Source organism: Parasteatoda tepidariorum, chromosome 10, assembly GCF_043381705.1.
Source record: "Parasteatoda tepidariorum isolate YZ-2023 chromosome 10, CAS_Ptep_4.0, whole genome shotgun sequence".
Lineage (NCBI taxonomy): Eukaryota > Metazoa > Arthropoda > Arachnida > Araneae > Theridiidae > Parasteatoda > Parasteatoda tepidariorum.
The window spans coordinates 71,125,058-71,144,223 of record NC_092213.1 but is presented as its reverse complement, the minus strand read 5'-3'; the positions used below and the strand labels follow the sequence as shown (position 1 = coordinate 71,144,223).

Below are 19,166 nucleotides of genomic sequence, written 5' to 3'. Positions count from 1 at the left end.
TTTTTTATTTCGTGCACTGTACATCACTTTAGTGCACCAAAACTCGCTGCTTTGCCTTCAGACAGGAAATTTCTTTTCCGAAATGTTTCATTTAAGTGTGTTAAGTAAAATTTTGTTCTTATAAATTACTGAATTTATTATTAGGTTCTTAAAAAGAAATTCTGCTAGCGAAAATTTCAGTTTTTATGAATTTTTATTTTGTGTTGTCTTTTGGTGTTCTTTGTTTAAATTTTCATCAATAAACTCTAAATGATTTTCGATAAAACTGAACTTCGGGTTTTGATTGCTATAAACATATTTCACAAGTGTTGCAGAACTTTTTTAATAACCTAATAATTCTATGTTTTTATCTGCAAGTGAACTCGATGATAAGCGATGTAACTGTCGCGCGTATAACGCATAAGAGAAAATAGCTCCCAAGTGTTGGTTTATCTTCTTGACCCTTCGGCAACCTTTACTGTTTTACTGGAGTTTTTTTTTTAAAGTTATTAGCAGATGACCACACAAATCATTGAACAAAAAATAGTTTTCCCATCGACGTTTAAAAATTAAAGAAATTCTTTAATTAATTAGTATGCATCCTACGGCCTTATAAAGGGTTAAGTTAATATTCCACAAACTTTTATATATCTATCTATTTCTACTTAAGATGGCGCAAAAATCAAATTTATCCTGTTCCTCCTAGTTAACTGCAAAAGAAAAAGCGATAATTTTTATTGTAACGAAGTTTGTTTTTTCCCCAGCCAAAATGGGATAAACGTGTAAGTGGAGAGAGCTAAATTTATTTAATTTATCTTGTGTTTGTGCTGGGAAAAAAACGTGAAGATTAAGAGAGAACTAAATATGATGGTAGTTTTGCGTAATCTATATAACGCGATGCTGAGTCATTGTTAGCCAACCAATAATTGTCGTTATTCCTGATTAAAGATTCTGTGGTCACTAAAAAGGCTTTGAACTCGCTTTGATGGTAGAGTAGTTGCACGCGGTGTAAATAACGATCCGTGATTTTGTATAAATAATCTCGAAATGAAAGTTTTAATATTTTTAAAGAAGAACAATAAGTGGTAAGTAATTTTATTTTATTTTATTTAGGGGAATTGTTTTCTATTGAGGAACGAATTTGTGATAATACTTAAAATCTTTTTATGCAATTAAGCACGTGTTGATTTTGAACCACTCAACAAGACAGTTAAATGTAAAAATAATAAACAAATAATATGCAAAGACCCTTTACACAGTGCAAAATTTTATTTTAATAAAACTTGTCTTTCATAGTGTTTCATACTATTTTTAAAAATATTTTTTTCAGCATTTAATGTAACTTAATAATTTTAAAATATCAACTTTAAAATTTTGACTTAAAGTTATAAAAATAAACTGTAACATTGGGGCATGCTTACTTTAGGCAATATATTTTATTAATATCTTTAACTCAACCCAAAAACATCATATAATTTACGATCCAACCTACATATAGTGATGTCCATGAGTAGACATCACCGTAGGTAGTATATATCTAGCTGTAAATGCTACGAAGAGTTTTTCTACTGCTATTCTGAACAAAATAAATCTTAAAAAAATATATTTATGATCAAGGAAAATACAGATTAAATTTACGTATTATAATTATTTTAGAATTCCCTTATTTTAATTAAATAAAGTAACCCGTAATATCTAGAATAAAACTTAAATTATTTAGATTACCACAAACTGTCGCGAGTCAATGTTCAGAGTGCAATAATAATTTTACGAAGAAAGAAAAAAACAACACCTGAATAACTTTTGATTCAATGATCGCACTATGAAATACTAACTTCAACTTTATTGAATAGGCCGACCGGCCTGTGTAGGCCTCATAAAGGTTCTGGGTTCGAATCATGGGCAAAGCATGGATGTTTTTTTAATTCTCTGTACTATCTGCCCTTACTGTGGGAGCAACGTGGGCCCACCTAGTATCAGGGACCGATCAAGACAAATTCTGGCCCAAGGCCCACAAAATTTTCAGGGCCCCTAACAAAATATTTTGAAGTCAAATTTCTGGAGAGTAGTTCTAACTATAAAAAGAATCTATTGAACTGCATGATTCAAGAGAAACATTCTAAAAAATTTTGAAAGTAGACAATTGAAGATTATTTTTCTAAGATAAAGTTTAAACATGTAATTATTAAAGCAAAATATAAAACAACAAAACAATGTTGTATGAAAATAAAAATAGTTTGGTGACCACCAACAATTGAAATAAATGATTTTTGCTTAAGTCACTGATTAGCTGAATTATTTTAAAGATTGCAGCCTTCCATATTTGTTAAGTTCTTGTTGACACTAATTATTTATAAGTGACTTTGCGAATATGCATTTCAGTTGCTTAAGCCATTGGAGTAAAGATTGCACCAATTAAAATTCAGCTGTACTTTCGAAATTGATTAGTGCAATGTTTACACGAGTTTGGTTTATCACAATATAAGGAAAATTTGAAATAAAAAATGCCGTTTTTGAGATAAACTGTTTCTTTCAGTATTTTTTTAATGAAATATTGTGGATTTTTTACTAATTTTTGAGGCCCTCAGAAAGTGTGGGCCCTAGGCCCGTGCCTATTGGGCCTAGGCGATAATCAGGCCCTGCCTAGTATGATGCCCCTGGAAAAGTGGCCTGTATGTCGTAGGTCATTTCCCCAGGGGCACATTAAAAAAAAAAAAATACTTTATTGAATAGAGAGAGACTAATCTTAAATGCTCTAAATAGTGCAGTAAGTATTATGTTTCATGAAATAAAACTCAGAAGCGTAATTTGTCTGAGTTAGGTTACCTTTTCCGTCAACCTATTTAGATTTCTGANCCCCAGGGGCACATTAAAAAAAAAAAACTTTATTGAATAGAGAGAGACTAATCTTAAATGCTCTAAATAGTGCAGTAAGTATTATGTTTCATGAAATAAAACTCAGAAGCGTAATTTGTCTGAGTTAGGTTACCTTTTCCGTCAACCTATTTAGATTTCTGATCCTCAAAAAACGAGGAGGGGACGGAAATGTCCTAAATCAAGAAAATGCGGCCCCAAAATTGAGCAAGAGAGTTGTCTAAACTTTGGGTCTCTTTAATGTGAATTTCACTTTTTCCGTATCTTTCAAACTGCTTAAATAAAAAAATTTTTAAAAAAATGCGTATTATTATAAAACTCGTTAAAAGATAACCTCATGTAAAATATTTTTTTTTCTTAATTTTTTATTATTTTTCGTTATTAATAGTCAAAACATTTCTGAATTTTTTTTGGTATACAAATTTTTACATAATTTTAAATTGTAATTTTAAAATGGCAAAACTCAAGATTTGTGCGGGATCTGTCGTATATATCTTAAAGAGTAAAAACTTAAAAATGCTACTTTAATCGGTAAAGTAAGCTTTTTGTGTCTGCTTTCGTAACTTAAAATATCACCTGCATATTTAAGACCATCTAATCACAGAGATTGCATATTACTGCGTAAAAATCTGATCTCTGGATCAGATTTATTAAGGGGTTCTGCTTTTTTTTCCCCTCTTTTCTTTATTTTATTTTATTTTGCGTATTGTACGTTACTTCCATGAAGCTGATATTGTCATATTTAGAGTAGACAGTTTTTTCCTACAGATTGTTGACTGTAGCTCTGTACTATATAAGACAGAAATATTTGGAACAATAAGTTTAATCATGACAACTTTTAGCAAGAAGGAAATGAAATGAATTGCAATTATTTTTGGTATCAGTGAGCATTGTGAATGTCGATTTTAACAGTAAATTGTCAAGAAGAAAAATGGGGAAACATTATTTTCAAATGTGCCGCAGGATTTCTAGAATAGCGGAAGAACTTTTCATTTGTTAGGAAGAAGATAACTTAGCCAGTGGTCCCCCCACACAGTGCTTTGTAAAAATGCGGGATTTAAGTTGTAAGAAGAGAATGATGTTTGTTTTTAGTTTTAAATACTAGAAATTAACAAAAATGAGTTCCTTTGCGACGTTTTCCATTGTTCATTTAAACAGCAGAAAGTTGTATTTTCCTTTATAAAAAAAAAAACTGTTGTAAAAGTGGGAGGCTAATAATTATAAACATACCATTTTTCTATCTTTAATAATAGCATTTTTAGGATGACGTGGAAATATCTCTTCACGTAATATGTCGTACTCGTTATATTAAACTTTTACTGTGTTTGATTCTTTTAATAAATAAGAATAAAACAAAGCCTCTTTATTTTCAACAAAATATTTTTGAAAGTAAATCATTTCATTCGGAATAAATCTCGGGTGGCTCGCAATCTGTGTAACAGATATTATTTTATTGGCGAACTACATAAGTATTGCGTGACTTAGAACACTAGCTCAGAGATGTTCTCTCATATTTCCCCTTTGTTACACTTCATTATTGAACACTCGGGGATTTCTATTAATAATATATATGCCGCACTGCACACTTCATCCCCTTCTTTTTCTGCGAATCTTTTCATTACATTATACTTTTTTAATTTCTGAAATATTTCCTTGGAAACGCAATACGTTAGCAATAGAGATATTTATGGTATATACTTGATTGCTGTTCCCCCTTCTTTGTTATTTGGAATATTCTTTTCCCTACAGTGATTTGCTAAAAATGTAAAGGGAGAATTTTTTTTTCTTACATTTATAATTTTTTCGCAAAANAAAAAAAAAAAAAAAAAAAAAGATCGACAAAGTTAAAATAAATAAATTTCTTAATTAATATCTTTTGAAAATTTCAGATTAGAAGTAAATTAAAATTGCTAAAACTCTTAAAAATTAAACTTTTTAATTGATTATTTAATTAAAAAATATTCTTTATCTTCCACGAAAAAAGCTCATGAATTTGGGACATTTTTTCTTTCTTTTTGAAAAACGATAGCTTTAAATTGAAATCATGAAAACGATTTAACACTCCTTTACTTGCGAAATCGTTTGCTGCTCCGTTGGATCATCAGGAAAAACTCTGAGAATTTCTTTTCAACAAATTTAGTATAAATCCTGATGTGAAAAGATTAAATAAAATATAAATTAAAATTTTAACAATCTGCAGAATTTACAGTTTATTGCTGAAAAATATATTAAAATCCGCCATTTTATAAATTACTTATATCAATAATATTTTCGAATTTGAAATAGAATTTTTCGTTTTATCATTTGTGAAGTAATTCACGACTAGCTCAAATCAGGAACTTGAAGAAAGTTCGTTTATATTGCATAATTCGTATAATTATATTGCATATACGTATTATTATATCGCATATATATTAGTATTATATTAATTCGTATATTATATTGCATGATTCTCTAGCCTAATTCATATTTCCACAAAAACAAGAACCATTATCGATTTAATCATATAATCGAATCATCACCCATAAGTATGAACCTCTGTCCCGCTATATTAACTGTTCCGATGGTAGAAAAACTTTCCACTCAAACTTGAAGCAATGTTTTATTTACCGTTGAAAATGTTTTTTTTATTTTTTATTTCTGATTGTTCTATTTTAAAATATCCATTGTTTCTCTCCTGATCAGCGTATTCTCCCAGAGTGTACGCGTAAATCCTGCACTTTTCGATTGATAGATAAGTGACTATATAGACAGGTGAGGGTGGGAGGGAGGAAGTGTGGGTACCGCGTGTGTGGATGTAGTAACCATGACAACGGAGAACGCGCTGCGGGATGGGGGCGGTTTATTTGTTGACTCCAAAATGCGGAACTCTTTGAAAGCCACATGCTTGTTTAGGAGTCTACTGATCGTATGGAATTCTGTGGATTATGTGTAAGGGATCGAGTGAAATTGTGGGAATGGGAATTTCTCAAAAGACAGCAGCAGGTTATTTGAATTGTCATTTAATATATTTTAAAGTATTCAAACATATTTTTGCAATGTACAGGATAATTTAAAAATTATCTTTGCTAACATTAAAAATTATGAGTGTTAATAATTGACACTTTGTAACATGTAAAACTCTATAAGGTCAACTAAAAAAAAAAATTTTTTTTCCACCAGTAAATTTTTTAAACGTTAGTTTCATTTACGGAATTTTTTGTACAGTATAAACACTTTATTAGTTATTTCGGTAACTTTATTCACTGAGATTTACATAAAAATACATTTAAAAAGCCAAGTTGGTATTGTTGAAATCTCTTAAATTTAAAAAAAAAATTCAAAATTCATTGATGTAATTTGGAAATATTTTTGCACAGAATTTATTTACATATATCGCCGGTTCAAAATTAAAACACGACACATCTGCAAACGTATTATGCTTGCAGATGTGTCGTTTTAGTTTTGAACCAGCGATATGTTCTGAAGATCGTAATGTTATAATTGCTATACAACAATTATTAATGAAGGCTTTAGCTAGAGAATAAATAGAAGGAGTAGTCATAGAGTGTAAATTTGTAGTAGTTCTGTGTAAAATTATTTGTTGTTTTATTCCCATTTGATTTTGTATTTATTTAAATGCAAATGCTTCTAAATTTCATTGAATATTCATGACAATTGAAGTATTTTATTGTCATTTAAATACATTAACTGTTTTCAAATTTAAACGCTGATAAAAATTTGAAATAATTTTTTTAAAAAATCTTTCTGGTTTAAATTAATTTATTCATCGTTTAATATCGAATTGTCATATCACCCGGGTGTTAAGCTTGAATAAAACGATTAATTTGTAATAATTAATTTATACTAATAACATAACAATTTTAGTTAAAAGTATTAGCACCTTAGTTCTAGTTTGACTCATAAATGTAAAAAAAAAAAAAAAAAATTATGATAATAATGATAATAATAAAATAATAATCTAGAAAATCTGATTTAAAGCAAAAAATCACAATTTTTACTAAAAAATGATGATAAAGTTATTTCATTAATCCGCTCTTCGTTAAGTAGTCAATACATTTGGAACAATTGAGCGCTGTAAGGGGTATCCCCCAAAATTTGGACTACATTTGCCTAGTTAATAATATTTGAAGAAAAAAGAAAACCCATCTCGTGAGTCGATACTAAAAATGACAACTTTATTAGGCTATTTGAATGGGATTGACAACCTCATTTGAAGAATGACAAATTTATATCAATGCAACAGGGCATTTAATAGCTTCATTCGACACCAAAATCATGTCGTATAAAAAATCGCGATCGAAAATTTTATCATAGAAATGTGACATTTGTTAATGAGATTAATAGACATTGCGATGTAGCAACAAAAAAAAGTTTATACTAGTTTAATATTAGAATAAAACTTATGAACTTCCAAAAAGCAGAGTATAATTTATAGAGTTCGTCACATCTCCAATCGGGGTTTACGACTACTAATGTGCAACTACGTAACCTTGTAATTTTGAATCCAATCCAGAATACAAGGGAACTCCTGAATCAAGTATTGGGATAAATTTGCCTTTAAGGAGGAATTTTTGATGGAACTTACCTGCATTTGCATTACGTGGAGAGGAAGATCACGGCAAACCTCCCACGATTAGCCTGACGGCAGGGGGACTCTAGCCCATGATCCGTCTCACACTGAGGATATTTCAAGTCAGCACTGTGGTCTGTGCAAGCCGGATGCGGAATTCGTATCGGCCAGCCATTGTTGGGATTTGAACCCAGTCCACCTCATTGGAAGGCGAACATTCTATCCCCTGAGCCATTGCGGCTCAACATGATTAGTTTAAATTTGTGTGTCCACATAGTGTCGGAAACGCTAAAACGTGTGATTTGAGAAAATGGGGGGGGGGGACAAAAAAATAAAATAAATAATTGCCCAGGTTCTAACTTGCCTGTGAAGTAAATGCAGCCTGTGCACAGTGATGACCACATTCCCTCAATCATACCATTGGTTACAAAATTTTGGAGCCTTAACCTCCAAGATCCCCTGGCCTGCTGCATAAATGTTTTTTATTTGCAAATGATTGGAAAAGAACACTGATTTAGGTATTAGGTTTAGTATAAATTAACCTAGTGTTTGAGAGGAATGAAACAAATTAAAGATATATTTGGTTTTGTTAATATTCCTTCTTTTTTCTCTTTCCTCGTTTATAAATTTCCATAATTTTAAGTATCCACTTTGAATTATTAAGATTGGAATTTAGTTCTTTCAAATAAGTGGATAGATTTTTTTTTACTTTACTCTTTCGTTATGTTTTTTTTTTTTTTTTTTTTTTTTTTTTTTTTTTTTTTTTTTTTTTTTTTTTNTTTTTTTTTAAGTAAAACAAAACACTTTTTTTGTGATCTGAACAAAGATTGAACGGGGTCTATCAATTTCGGTTAGCATTTTTTCTTTCATTTATAAATTTTGAATTAAAAATTATTTCCATGCTTTAAAATAATTTGTAAGATTTTTTTTTTCTCTGCCCTCTTTTCTAAGAAGATGTGTTAGCATGTTAATTGAAGCGTTATAGCTTTATAATACTTTAATATATAATAATATTTTTGTTAGTTTATTTTACCTACTTACTCAGATTACTTATACTTTTGTATTAGAAATTACTGAGCTTAAATTTATTTATATTTCCATTATGTATAGTATGTTATGAAATAATTTTACTTATCATTTCAGATTTTAAAGATAATTATGGACTCTTAAATATTATTTACTCACCTTTTTTAGTTCTTCTACTCTTAATATATTTATGTTTCTAAATATTCCAATATCAAGTTTATAGCTGACAAACAGTAATTTTTTTTAACTTCTGAAAAATCTTGCATTTAGATATGATTCATCACAATGCAATTTTAAATTTTCTAGGTATTTTAATCATATTAACTTTATAATTTTTATCATTTTAGGTAGAGGAATATCGCATGAAATGTGCAAGATTAGAAGCTGCGTTAGCTGAGCAAGCTGCCAATGAATCCAATAGATCGGTAAAATTTAATTTTGTTTATTACAATATTTAATATTGATGATACAGATTTCTTTGAGACAATTTTATTAATTATTAAGTACTGCAGCTAAAGAGTTTTTTTTTTCTTTTTTGAAGTGAATATTTTTCTAAATGGTTACACATTGCCATTGAATTTAATTACAGTCAAATTCACTTACACTGAGCTCTTATTTAACGATAGCCGGGATTTGACGTACAAATTCTTGGTTGATACAATGTTAAATCAATAGGATCATAGCTAGCTTTAATTGAGTTAACTCCTGGTCTAGTGAACAATATTTTCTTAATTTTAAAAATTTACTTAATTCTACCTCTCCAGCGCAGCAAATTTCTTTTTTGGAAAAATTTGCAATTTACATTTTTTGGGTTTGAAAAATCCCTTTTTGATGACAAAAATGTTTTTTGGGCCATGAATCTTATCGGAAGAGAAACAATACTAAAAATAGACAATAAGACAGTTCAAAGCAAATTATGCAACTTCTTTTGTACTATGCAGAAATTAAAGAAAGGAAGTAAGCCCTATATTTATAATTTTTATAAGTGTGTATGATTTTTTATGAATATTTTTCATGAACCTGTTTTTACAAGCACTCGTTTGTAATCAGTAAATATTGCTGGTTGTGTCGCACTTGTTATAAGAGTGTTTGACTATAATTATCATATATTCATCATTTTTGAAATTAGGATACAAAATTATGAGTTTAGATTATTTCTTCAGATTAAAAATACCAAAGATATTATGAGTTCCTTGCTTATAGGAATCTCCCAGACACATGCAAAGCAAAACATACATTAAAAATGTTATACCATTACTTAAAACATTTTTTTTAACTAAAACTGCAAATTTAATCATATCTTTTTCTTTTTTTAAGAAAATCAAAATTGCACCTGTGTATAATTAGATAAGAAATATTTTTCTAATGTTTTAAATACATTCTGTAACCATTATTGATATCAAGAAACACTTTCCTGTGTAAAGTCTGATATGTTTTCTTTCAACTTAATACCTTCTATATAGCTTCTATATTCTTCATATTAAAATCTTTACTCATGGAGCTGGGGGAAAAAATTTGAATATTAATAATTTTGGAAAATTCTAAACAAATTTTTAATATGCAGAGACCACAATCCTTAGATGCAGTGTTCTTCCAAAGCGTTATTAGAAGAACTGCCTACCCTTTGATCCCAATAAATGCAACCCCCTTTCCCCTTTTTGTAAAAATAAGCCGCCATTCCTTAAAAACACTGCCAATTTGTTCATACTCCAGTTTTAATAAAAATTAATTAATTTTTAAAATAATAATACACAATTATCTGTGTTTATAAATTTAATTCTGATTGCTATTATAAGTATTTACTTTGTTAAGATTATTCTCAACTGATTGAATTCTTATAAGTTTCTCTTTATTCAAGGGTTACCCCCTTTAATAAAGAGAAACTTATAAAAATTGTATGATTTATATTGTATGATATTAAATTTTAAATATTTTTTTTTTAAATAACTACCTTTTTTTTAAAAAAAATGCACCTTTAAATATTTATTTTATAATAATTTCCAATATAAATTACAGAAAAAAATCTTTTAAGCTTTTTATCAAAAAATAATTTTTTTAGTTTACTTTTTTATTTTTTGAAGGAAAAAAAATTATGCATAGAGATTGTCTCTTAGTATGCCTTTAATTATTATTTATAAACTATGTATTTTTCTCTTATTTACATAATGAGTGAAATTTACTTTTTAAAATATACACATAAAATAGACGGTTCAGTTATTTCATGATATTACACATATTGATAAATTTTTACAGTGTTGAGTGAGTGCCTTTTCAAAACTGAAAGTGCCCTCTTCTGTGAGGAAGCACACTGCTTATTTTCATTCCTAAGGAGAACTCTGTTAGATGTTTTAAATATTATATGTTTAAAAATAATTTTTCATATTATGATGTTAAAAAATATTTTTATAAATTTGGACTTTTTTTTTAGGATTCTGGGTCTAATTCACCTAGCATTTTAATAATGGATCTTGATACAGCTTTAATAAGACTCGAGAAAGAAAGAAATAGGTATTTATTCCATGTTTAAAATATTATCAATCTAAATAGTTAAGTAAACTTCAGCAAGGCATAAACTTCATTTTAATACTCTTGGAATTTACAATAGAATCATGACTACTTTATTATATTTTAGTAAACAGTTGCATTTTAAAATTCAGAATTATCTTGATATTTAAAAACAATTCACATTTGACATTTCTCTGATTAATTTATTACCTATTTAAAGTATTTCTTTCTGTACCTTGTCAAAAGTACAGCATTTTTTAATTTTTAGCTTCTTATAATAAATATAGCTTATTATTTTTTGATAGCCAGTTGTATTTTAAAATGTGAAAATAGTAAATTTGGAATTATGTTGGTACTTAAAAATAATTCACATTTCTCTGATTAATTTCTTACTGTAAAANATCGTTGGAATTCGAACCCGGTTTGCCTCATTGGAAGGCGAACGCTCTATCCCCTAAATCCATCGCAGCTCAACATGATTAGTTTAAATTTGTGTGTCCACATAGCGTCGGAAACGCTAAAGCGTGTGATTTGTGAAAATGGGGGGACAAAAAAAAGAAAAATAAATGATTGCCCAAGTTCTTTGATTCGAAAATCATGTTATACGTCGCTTTATTATACTAATTGGTAATATAGGCACTTCGATTATATTGAAAAAATTCGCAGGATCAGAAAAACTATTGATTAATAGTCGCTAAAATAAAAATAAGGAGACCCAATTTTAATCTTGCTCTTATCTAATGTTAATACTTTCACGTACTTAAAATGCTTTCTAAATAGTTGGAAAGGAACTCCTTAACTTTGCTTATTAATTTAAGTTATGGAGTCGAACACAAAAACTTACTTTCCCTGAAGAAACTCAACCTTTTTTTTCCCACTGCACGCTTTACCCTCTAAATGTAGAGAGTCTTAATGGTATCCAGAATATATGGTTCCACTAATTTTACAAAGAAACGGTCAAAAGTTAAGATCTGTTTATGTTATTATTATATTTTGCATTTTTTGGGATGCCTCTGGGACTTATTGTATGAGTTGGAAAATTTTGAAACACAATAAAAATTTTTTACCCATAGATAATTTTACGCAAATTTTTTTTTAAAATTAATAATTGTATCATTTATATGTGGTTAAGGCACTGAACTGTCATTATGAAGAACTGGGATTCAATCCCCAGTGGTGGCTTGAGGTCCATCCAGCTTCAGTTTGATGAGTACCAACTTGTCTGTGAATGTGATGACCACCTTCCCTCAATCATACCATTGGTTACAAAATTGTGGAGCTTTAACCTCCATGATACCCTGGCCTGCTGCATAATGCTTTCTGCTGCATAAATGCTTTTTATTTGCAAATGATTGAAGAAAAAAAAAATGATTTAGGTATTAGGTTTGGTATAAGTTATTATAAAGTAAGCTAGTGTTTAAGAGAAATGAAACAAATTAAAGATATATTTGGTTTTGTTAATATTCCTTTTTTTTTTTTTTTTTCCTCGCTTATAAATTTCAATATTTTTAAGTATCCATTTTGAATTATTAAGATTGGAATTTAGTTCTTTCAGATAATTGGATTGATTTGTTTTTGTTTGAGACTGTCTCCTCTTTGTGTTTTTTTATTATTATTTTTAAGTAAAAAGCAAAAGAGTTTGTTCAGATAACAGAAAAGTGTTTTGTTTTAAAGACTGAATTTTCGATCTATCTATCAATTTTTATTAGAATTTTTTTTTTTCTTTCATTTATAAATTTTGAATTAAAAATTATTTACAGGCTTTAAAATAAGTTGTAAGCTTTTTTTTTCTATGCCTTCTATTCTAAGAAGGTGTGTTAGCATTTTAATTGAAGTGTTATAGCTTTATAATACTTTAATGTATAATAATAATATTTATGTTAGCTTATTTTACGTACTTACTCTGATTACTTATACTGTGTTGTATTAGAAATTAGTGAGCTTAAATTTATTTATATTTCATTATGTATAGTATGTTGTGATGTGAAATAATTTTACTTATCATTTCGGATTTTAAAGATAATTATGGGCTCTTAAATATTATTTACTCACCTTTTTTAGTTCTACTCTTAATATATTCATGTTTCTAAACGTTCCAATTTCAAGTTTATAGCTGTCAAACAGTAATTTTTTAACTTCTGAAAAATCTTGTATTTAGATATGATTCATCACAATGCAATTTAAAATTTTCTAGATATTTTAATCATATTAATTTTATAATTTTTATCATTTTAGGTAGAGGAATATCGCATGAAATGTGCAAGATTAGAAGCCGCATTAGCTGAGCAAGCTGCCAATGAATCCAATAGATCGGTAAAATTTAAGTTTGCCTATTACAATATTTAATATTGATAATACAGATTTATTTGGGACAATTTTATTAATTATTAAGTACTGCAGCTAAAAAGTTTTTTTTTTCTTTTTTGAAGTGAATATTTTTTTAAATGGTTACACATTGCCATTGAATTTAATTACAGTCAAATTCACTCACATTGAGCTGTTATTTAACGAGAGCCGGTTTTTGACGTACGAATTCTTGGTTGGTGCAATGTTAAGTCTATAGGATCATAGCTGGCTTTAATTGAGCTAACTCCTGTTTTAGTGATCAATATTTTCTTAATTTTAAAAATTTACTTAATTCTACCTCTCAAGAACAGAAAATTTCTTTTTTGGAAAAATTCGCAATTTATATTTTTTGGAATATTTATATTTGAAGAAACCCTTTTTGATGACAAAAATGTTTTTCGGGACATGCATCTTATTGGAAGAGAAACAATACTAAAAATTGACAATAAGACAGTTCAAAGCAAATTATGCAACTTCTTTGGTACTGTGCAGAAATTTAAAAAAAATAAAGTAAGCACTATATTTATAATTTTATAAGTATGTATGATTTTTTATGAATATTTTTCATGAACCCGTTTTTAGAAACACTCATTTGTGATCAGTAAATATTGCTGGCTATGTCGCGCTTGTTATAAGAGTGTTTGACTATAATTATCATTTATTCATAATTTTTGAAATTATGATACAAAATTATGAGTTTAAATTATTTCTTCAGATTAAAATTTAAAAAGACTAAAGATAATACGTGTTCCTTGCTTAGGAATCTCCCAGATTCATGTGAAACAAAACATACATTTAAAATGTTATATCATCACTTGAAAAAAAAATTTTGTACTAAAAATGCAAATTTAAACATGTCTTTTTCTTTTTTTAAAAAAATCAAAATTGCATCTGTGTATAATTAGATAAGAAGTTTTTTTCTGACGTTTTAAATACATTCTGTAGGCATTATTGATATCTAAAAACTCTTTCCTGTGTAAAGTCTGACATGTTTTCTTTCAACTTAATAATAGCTTATATATTCTTCATAATATTAAAATCTTCATAAAATTAATAATTTACTCATGGTTTATTTGCTATGAAAAAAAATTGAATATTAATAATTTTTGAAAATTCTAAACAAATTTTTAATATGCAGAGACCACAATCCTTAGATACAGTGTTCTCCTAAGCGTTTTTAGAAGAACGGCCTACCATTTGATCCCAATAAATGCGCCCGCTTTGCCCTTTTTGAAAAAATAAGCTGCCATTCCTTAAAAACACTGCCTATTTGTTCATATTCCAGTTTTAATAAAAATTCATTAATTTTTAAAATAATAATAACAACACACAATTATCTGTGTTTATAAATTTAATTCTGATTACTATTATAAATATTTACTTTGTTAGGATTATTCTCAACAGATTGAATTTTTATAAGTTTCTCTTTATTCAAGGGATACCCCCTTGAATAAAGAGAAACTTATAAAAATTGTATGATTTATATTGTATGATATTAAATTTTAAAATTTTTTTTAAATAACTACCTTTTTTTTAAAAAAAAAAATGCACCTTTAAATATTTATTTTATAATAATTTCCAATATAAATTACAGAAAAAAATCTTTTAAGCTTTTTATCAAAAAATAATTTTTTTAGTTTACTTTTTTATTTTTTGAAGGAAAAAAAATTATGCATAGAGATTGTCTCTTAGTATGCCTTTAATTATTATTTATAAACTATGTATTTTTCTCTTATTTACATAATGAGTGAAATTTACTTTTTAAAATGTACACATAAAATAGACGGTTCAGTTATTTCATGATATTACACATATTGATAAATTTTTACAGTGTTGAGTGAGTGCCTTTTCAAAACTGAAAGTGCCCCCTCTTCTGTGAGGAAGCACACTGCTCATTTTCATTCCTAAGGAGAACTCTGTTAGATGTTTTAAATATTATATGTTTAAAAATAATTTTTCATATTATGATGTTAAAAAATATTTTTATAAATTTGGACTTTTTTTTTAGGATTCTGGGTCTAATTCACCTAGCATTTTAATAATGGATCTTGATACAGCTTTAATAAGACTCGAGAAAGAAAGAAATAGGTATTTATTCCATGTTTAAAATATTATCAATCTAAATAGTTAAGTAAACTTCAGCAAGGCATAAACTTCATTTTAATACTCTTGGAATTTACAATAGAATCATGACTACTTTATTATATTTTAGTAAACAGTTGCATTTTAAAATTCAGAATTATCTTGATATTTAAAAACAATTCACATTTGACATTTCTCTGATTAATTTATTACCTATTTAAAGTATTTCTTTCTGTACCTTGTCAAAAGTACAGCATTTTTTAATTTTTAGCTTCTTATAATAAATATAGCTTATTATTTTTTGATAGCCAGTTGTATTTTAAAATGTGAAAATAGTAAATTTGGAATTATGTTGGTACTTAAAAATAATTCACATTTCTCTGATTAATTTCTTACTATTAAAAAAATATTTGACCTTGTACCTATTCCCATACAGTTGGAAATATAACATTTTAAAATGACTGTTTGTTTAAAAGTAAAGCGTGTTATTAATAAAATATTATAATTTAGTTTATGCATGAACCATCTGTTAAATAAATGGGGGGAAAGAAAGAAAATTATCGAGCCAGTTAAATGCCTAATTATTTGGTCATGCTGATTATTTGATTAGAGGGACCAAATCCTGATTGTGACCTGAATATTCGATGCAGTCATACGCACAACATTGTTTGACAGTTAGTATTATTTGTTAAGTTTCGATGAAGTTTATTTCTGTCAAAATAAACTTTAGTGTTTGTGCAGGTGTGAAGGCCTTACACAAATCAACACTCTACTCCGAGAACAGTTAGAGACTGCTACTGAAGTAAACCAAACACTCACTTCTGATGTTCAAAGGCTCACCCAAGAATGGATGAATGAGCGCTCAGAGTTTCTTGCCAAAGAAACAGAATGGAAAGATGAGGAACATGTAAGTATGCAGAAATTATGTCTGTTAACTCCTTTATTGCTATTAATCTCTCAACCTAAAAGAACTAATACATATCATTAATAAAGTATTATAATCATTAGTACTCATGGTGCATATCGTTTTTAAAAAGTGCTTAAAGGTGCTTTTTTCATTGGGTGTTTTTAAAAAGTGCTTAATTTTCTTTTTTCAAAAATCTCATTTTCGAAAAGGAAATGTCAATTTTCGCCATTGTATTATGTAAAAGTATGCTTTTTACATTGTTCTATTCAGCGTTTTCACACTTCATTCAACCACAATCTATTTCAGCATACCTTCGGTCGTTAGTATATATGTTTGATGAAATATTTGTGAGTCCGCATGTGCGTCTACTGAGCTGATTTCGTTGAGATTATTGCACTCTCATGTGCAACTCTGCTGCATCTTGCTAGATATTCACAATTTCAGACTTCATTTTCCGCCCTCTGATATTGAACCAAAAATCAAGAAAAGAGTTCTTTGTCAGAAACTAGTTACTTTTTCATGATCATGTGAAGTCTTTGAAAATTATTTTGCATATTGTAATAATTTTTAGTGCTTAAAAAGTATTAAAATGTGCTTGTTTTTTGTTGAAAGATTTGGCTATGCATCCTGATACTGTGAGTTTTAGTGCTCTTCTTGAAATCGCAGTATCGATACAGTATACTCACGATATTTTGAACTTCTATCTATCGAATACCTTGTTATGTTGAATATCTTTTGAAATAGAAAACGGGTTTTTTCGGAAAAATCACAATGTAAGTTTATTGTAAACCAATTATTTTCTATTTAATGCATTATTATTTTTGTCTTACTTTTAAAAATAAAATTATCATTACTGTATTTTGACTTATTGTCAATTATCATTACATACATATTTATTAGTAGTTATTTTTATGTTTCATGTCTCTACTTTTTAGAGTACTATCTTAGAATATATTTTTCTACTTTTTCGAACATATTTAGTTCCGAACATTCTCGAAAGCTCACTATCGTGAAATTTGTTTAGCGTCTTCAACTTTGAGATACCAAGAGTATACTGTACATGAAAAAGAGTTTACCACCTGAGGGAAACTATGTTGTAATAATTCACAATATCGAGAATTTAGAGCTGGTTAACGTTTTAAAAACTTGTTGGGTGATTGGTTTATATCACACTTTTTATATTATTACTATTTCAAATTGAATTTTTCAAATATATTTTAATTTGTCTTAAGTTATTTGAATATTAAAATTAAGAATTAAATTAAAAATGAATTAATAAAATTAAAAAACATTTTATTCCAATCACCAGAAATAAACTTTTAATCAATGTAAAATGTATTTAAAACGTCTGTCTTTTTTTCCCTCAATGTAATGCATCTTTATGCACCTGGCAGTCATCATAAATCTTTTTTAAACTAATTGAAAAACAATATGAGTAAGTGTTACAGATAGATTGTTTTGTTTCCCTTCTTTTTATTTATTTTACTTTGAAAGCAATTATAATGAACATAGTTTCTGTATAACCAAATACCGATTTCCTAAATCATGTTTTCAGTATAATTCCCCTAGCAAACTTTTTTGAAAGAGTTTATTTATTTTTAAATTTTAATATTGTTGTTGATGATTGTATAGGATTATAAATAAGTTTTTTGGTAACCTTTCAGACTTTTAGCATTTATTTCACCCGAGAAAGTAACATGGTCTTATCTATGTGGCGTCAGCTTCTCAACTTCAAGCATGAATTTAATAATCTGAAAAATCTCACTGAGAGAGAACTTTCTGCTTTCAAAGTCTGCATTTGCGATGATATACAAAAAGTGACAGATATTGAAGCTACTGCTAAAATTCAAATGCAAAATGTGAGTTTCATTAATGTCTTTGTTTTTGTTAAAAAAAATTTCTTATTTTTGTTAGTAATGTACTTAACTTTGTGTATTATGTAAATATTTTTACTTCTAAAACTTTTTTTAAGCATCATGTGTAAAAAATATTTACGTTATGCACAATAAAATAATGCAAATATGTTGCAATTTTTAATGTTTGCATGTACAGTAAGACTTTCCACTTTTTATTTGGTGTAGTGAACCATATTCAAATTTTGTTTGTTTGCCGATTCATATATTTTCAGTTTGTTAGTTAACCCATTATGTTTAAGTTTGAGAAATGTGTTACAAATCCCTACTATAGATTTTTTTGTATAAAACGTCAGGTTAATACTCATGCTTGCCTAAAAAAATGCTATATTCTGATTTTAAGGCACTATAATTGACAACTTATATGTAACTATGTCTTATTAACTTTAAACAACTTACACATAATGAAAAAGCAATTTTGGGTATGTAAACACACTGTTCAATATCCAATGTTTATTTAGATTAGCACGAAAGGGCTCGTAAAAGTATGGTCTATTGAATCACGACGAAATTTTAATAAAAGCAATGACACATTTTCGTGTTACTGGGATTTTATTAGCAAAACAACATGAGTTATTAAATTAAAATAAGGAAATTTTTAATCAAACTTATATCTGGTAAACTTATAACCTATATTATGTTGTACATTTTTAATTTATTATTCAAATTTTTTTTTTTTTACCTTCTCAATCTGTGTCTTTAAAAATATCTTATAAAAGAGCAATATTATTTATCCGTCTGAGATAAAATGTTTTATGTGTGTGCGTGTGTCTGTATATATATATATATATATTACTTATTATTTCCCACCCCCTTTTTTTCATATGTCTATAATTTTTCTTTGTTTTATTCTGCATTTTGAACTTATCTAATGAGTGCTGTTTACTTGCAGCTTAAGCGCAATAAATGATACTTATTGTTTTTCTTAACTTTCTTAGTGTTTTCTTGTATTTATTTATTT

General features: G+C 27.8%; 1 protein-coding gene across 1 annotated transcript in view; it reads left to right on the top strand.

Moving 5' to 3' along the window:
• LOC107445805 (rootletin) overlaps positions 1 to 19,166 on the top strand; it is an 82,920-nt gene that overhangs the window by 14,210 nt on the left and 49,544 nt on the right. Inside the window, exons 4-7 of the mRNA XM_043050475.2 lie at positions 8,800 to 8,877; positions 10,881 to 10,960; positions 16,127 to 16,292; positions 17,957 to 18,151. Coding sequence (XP_042906409.2) covers positions 8,800 to 8,877; positions 10,881 to 10,960; positions 16,127 to 16,292; positions 17,957 to 18,151 — 519 coding nt within the window. The remainder of the gene's footprint in view (positions 1 to 8,799; positions 8,878 to 10,880; positions 10,961 to 16,126; positions 16,293 to 17,956; positions 18,152 to 19,166) is intronic.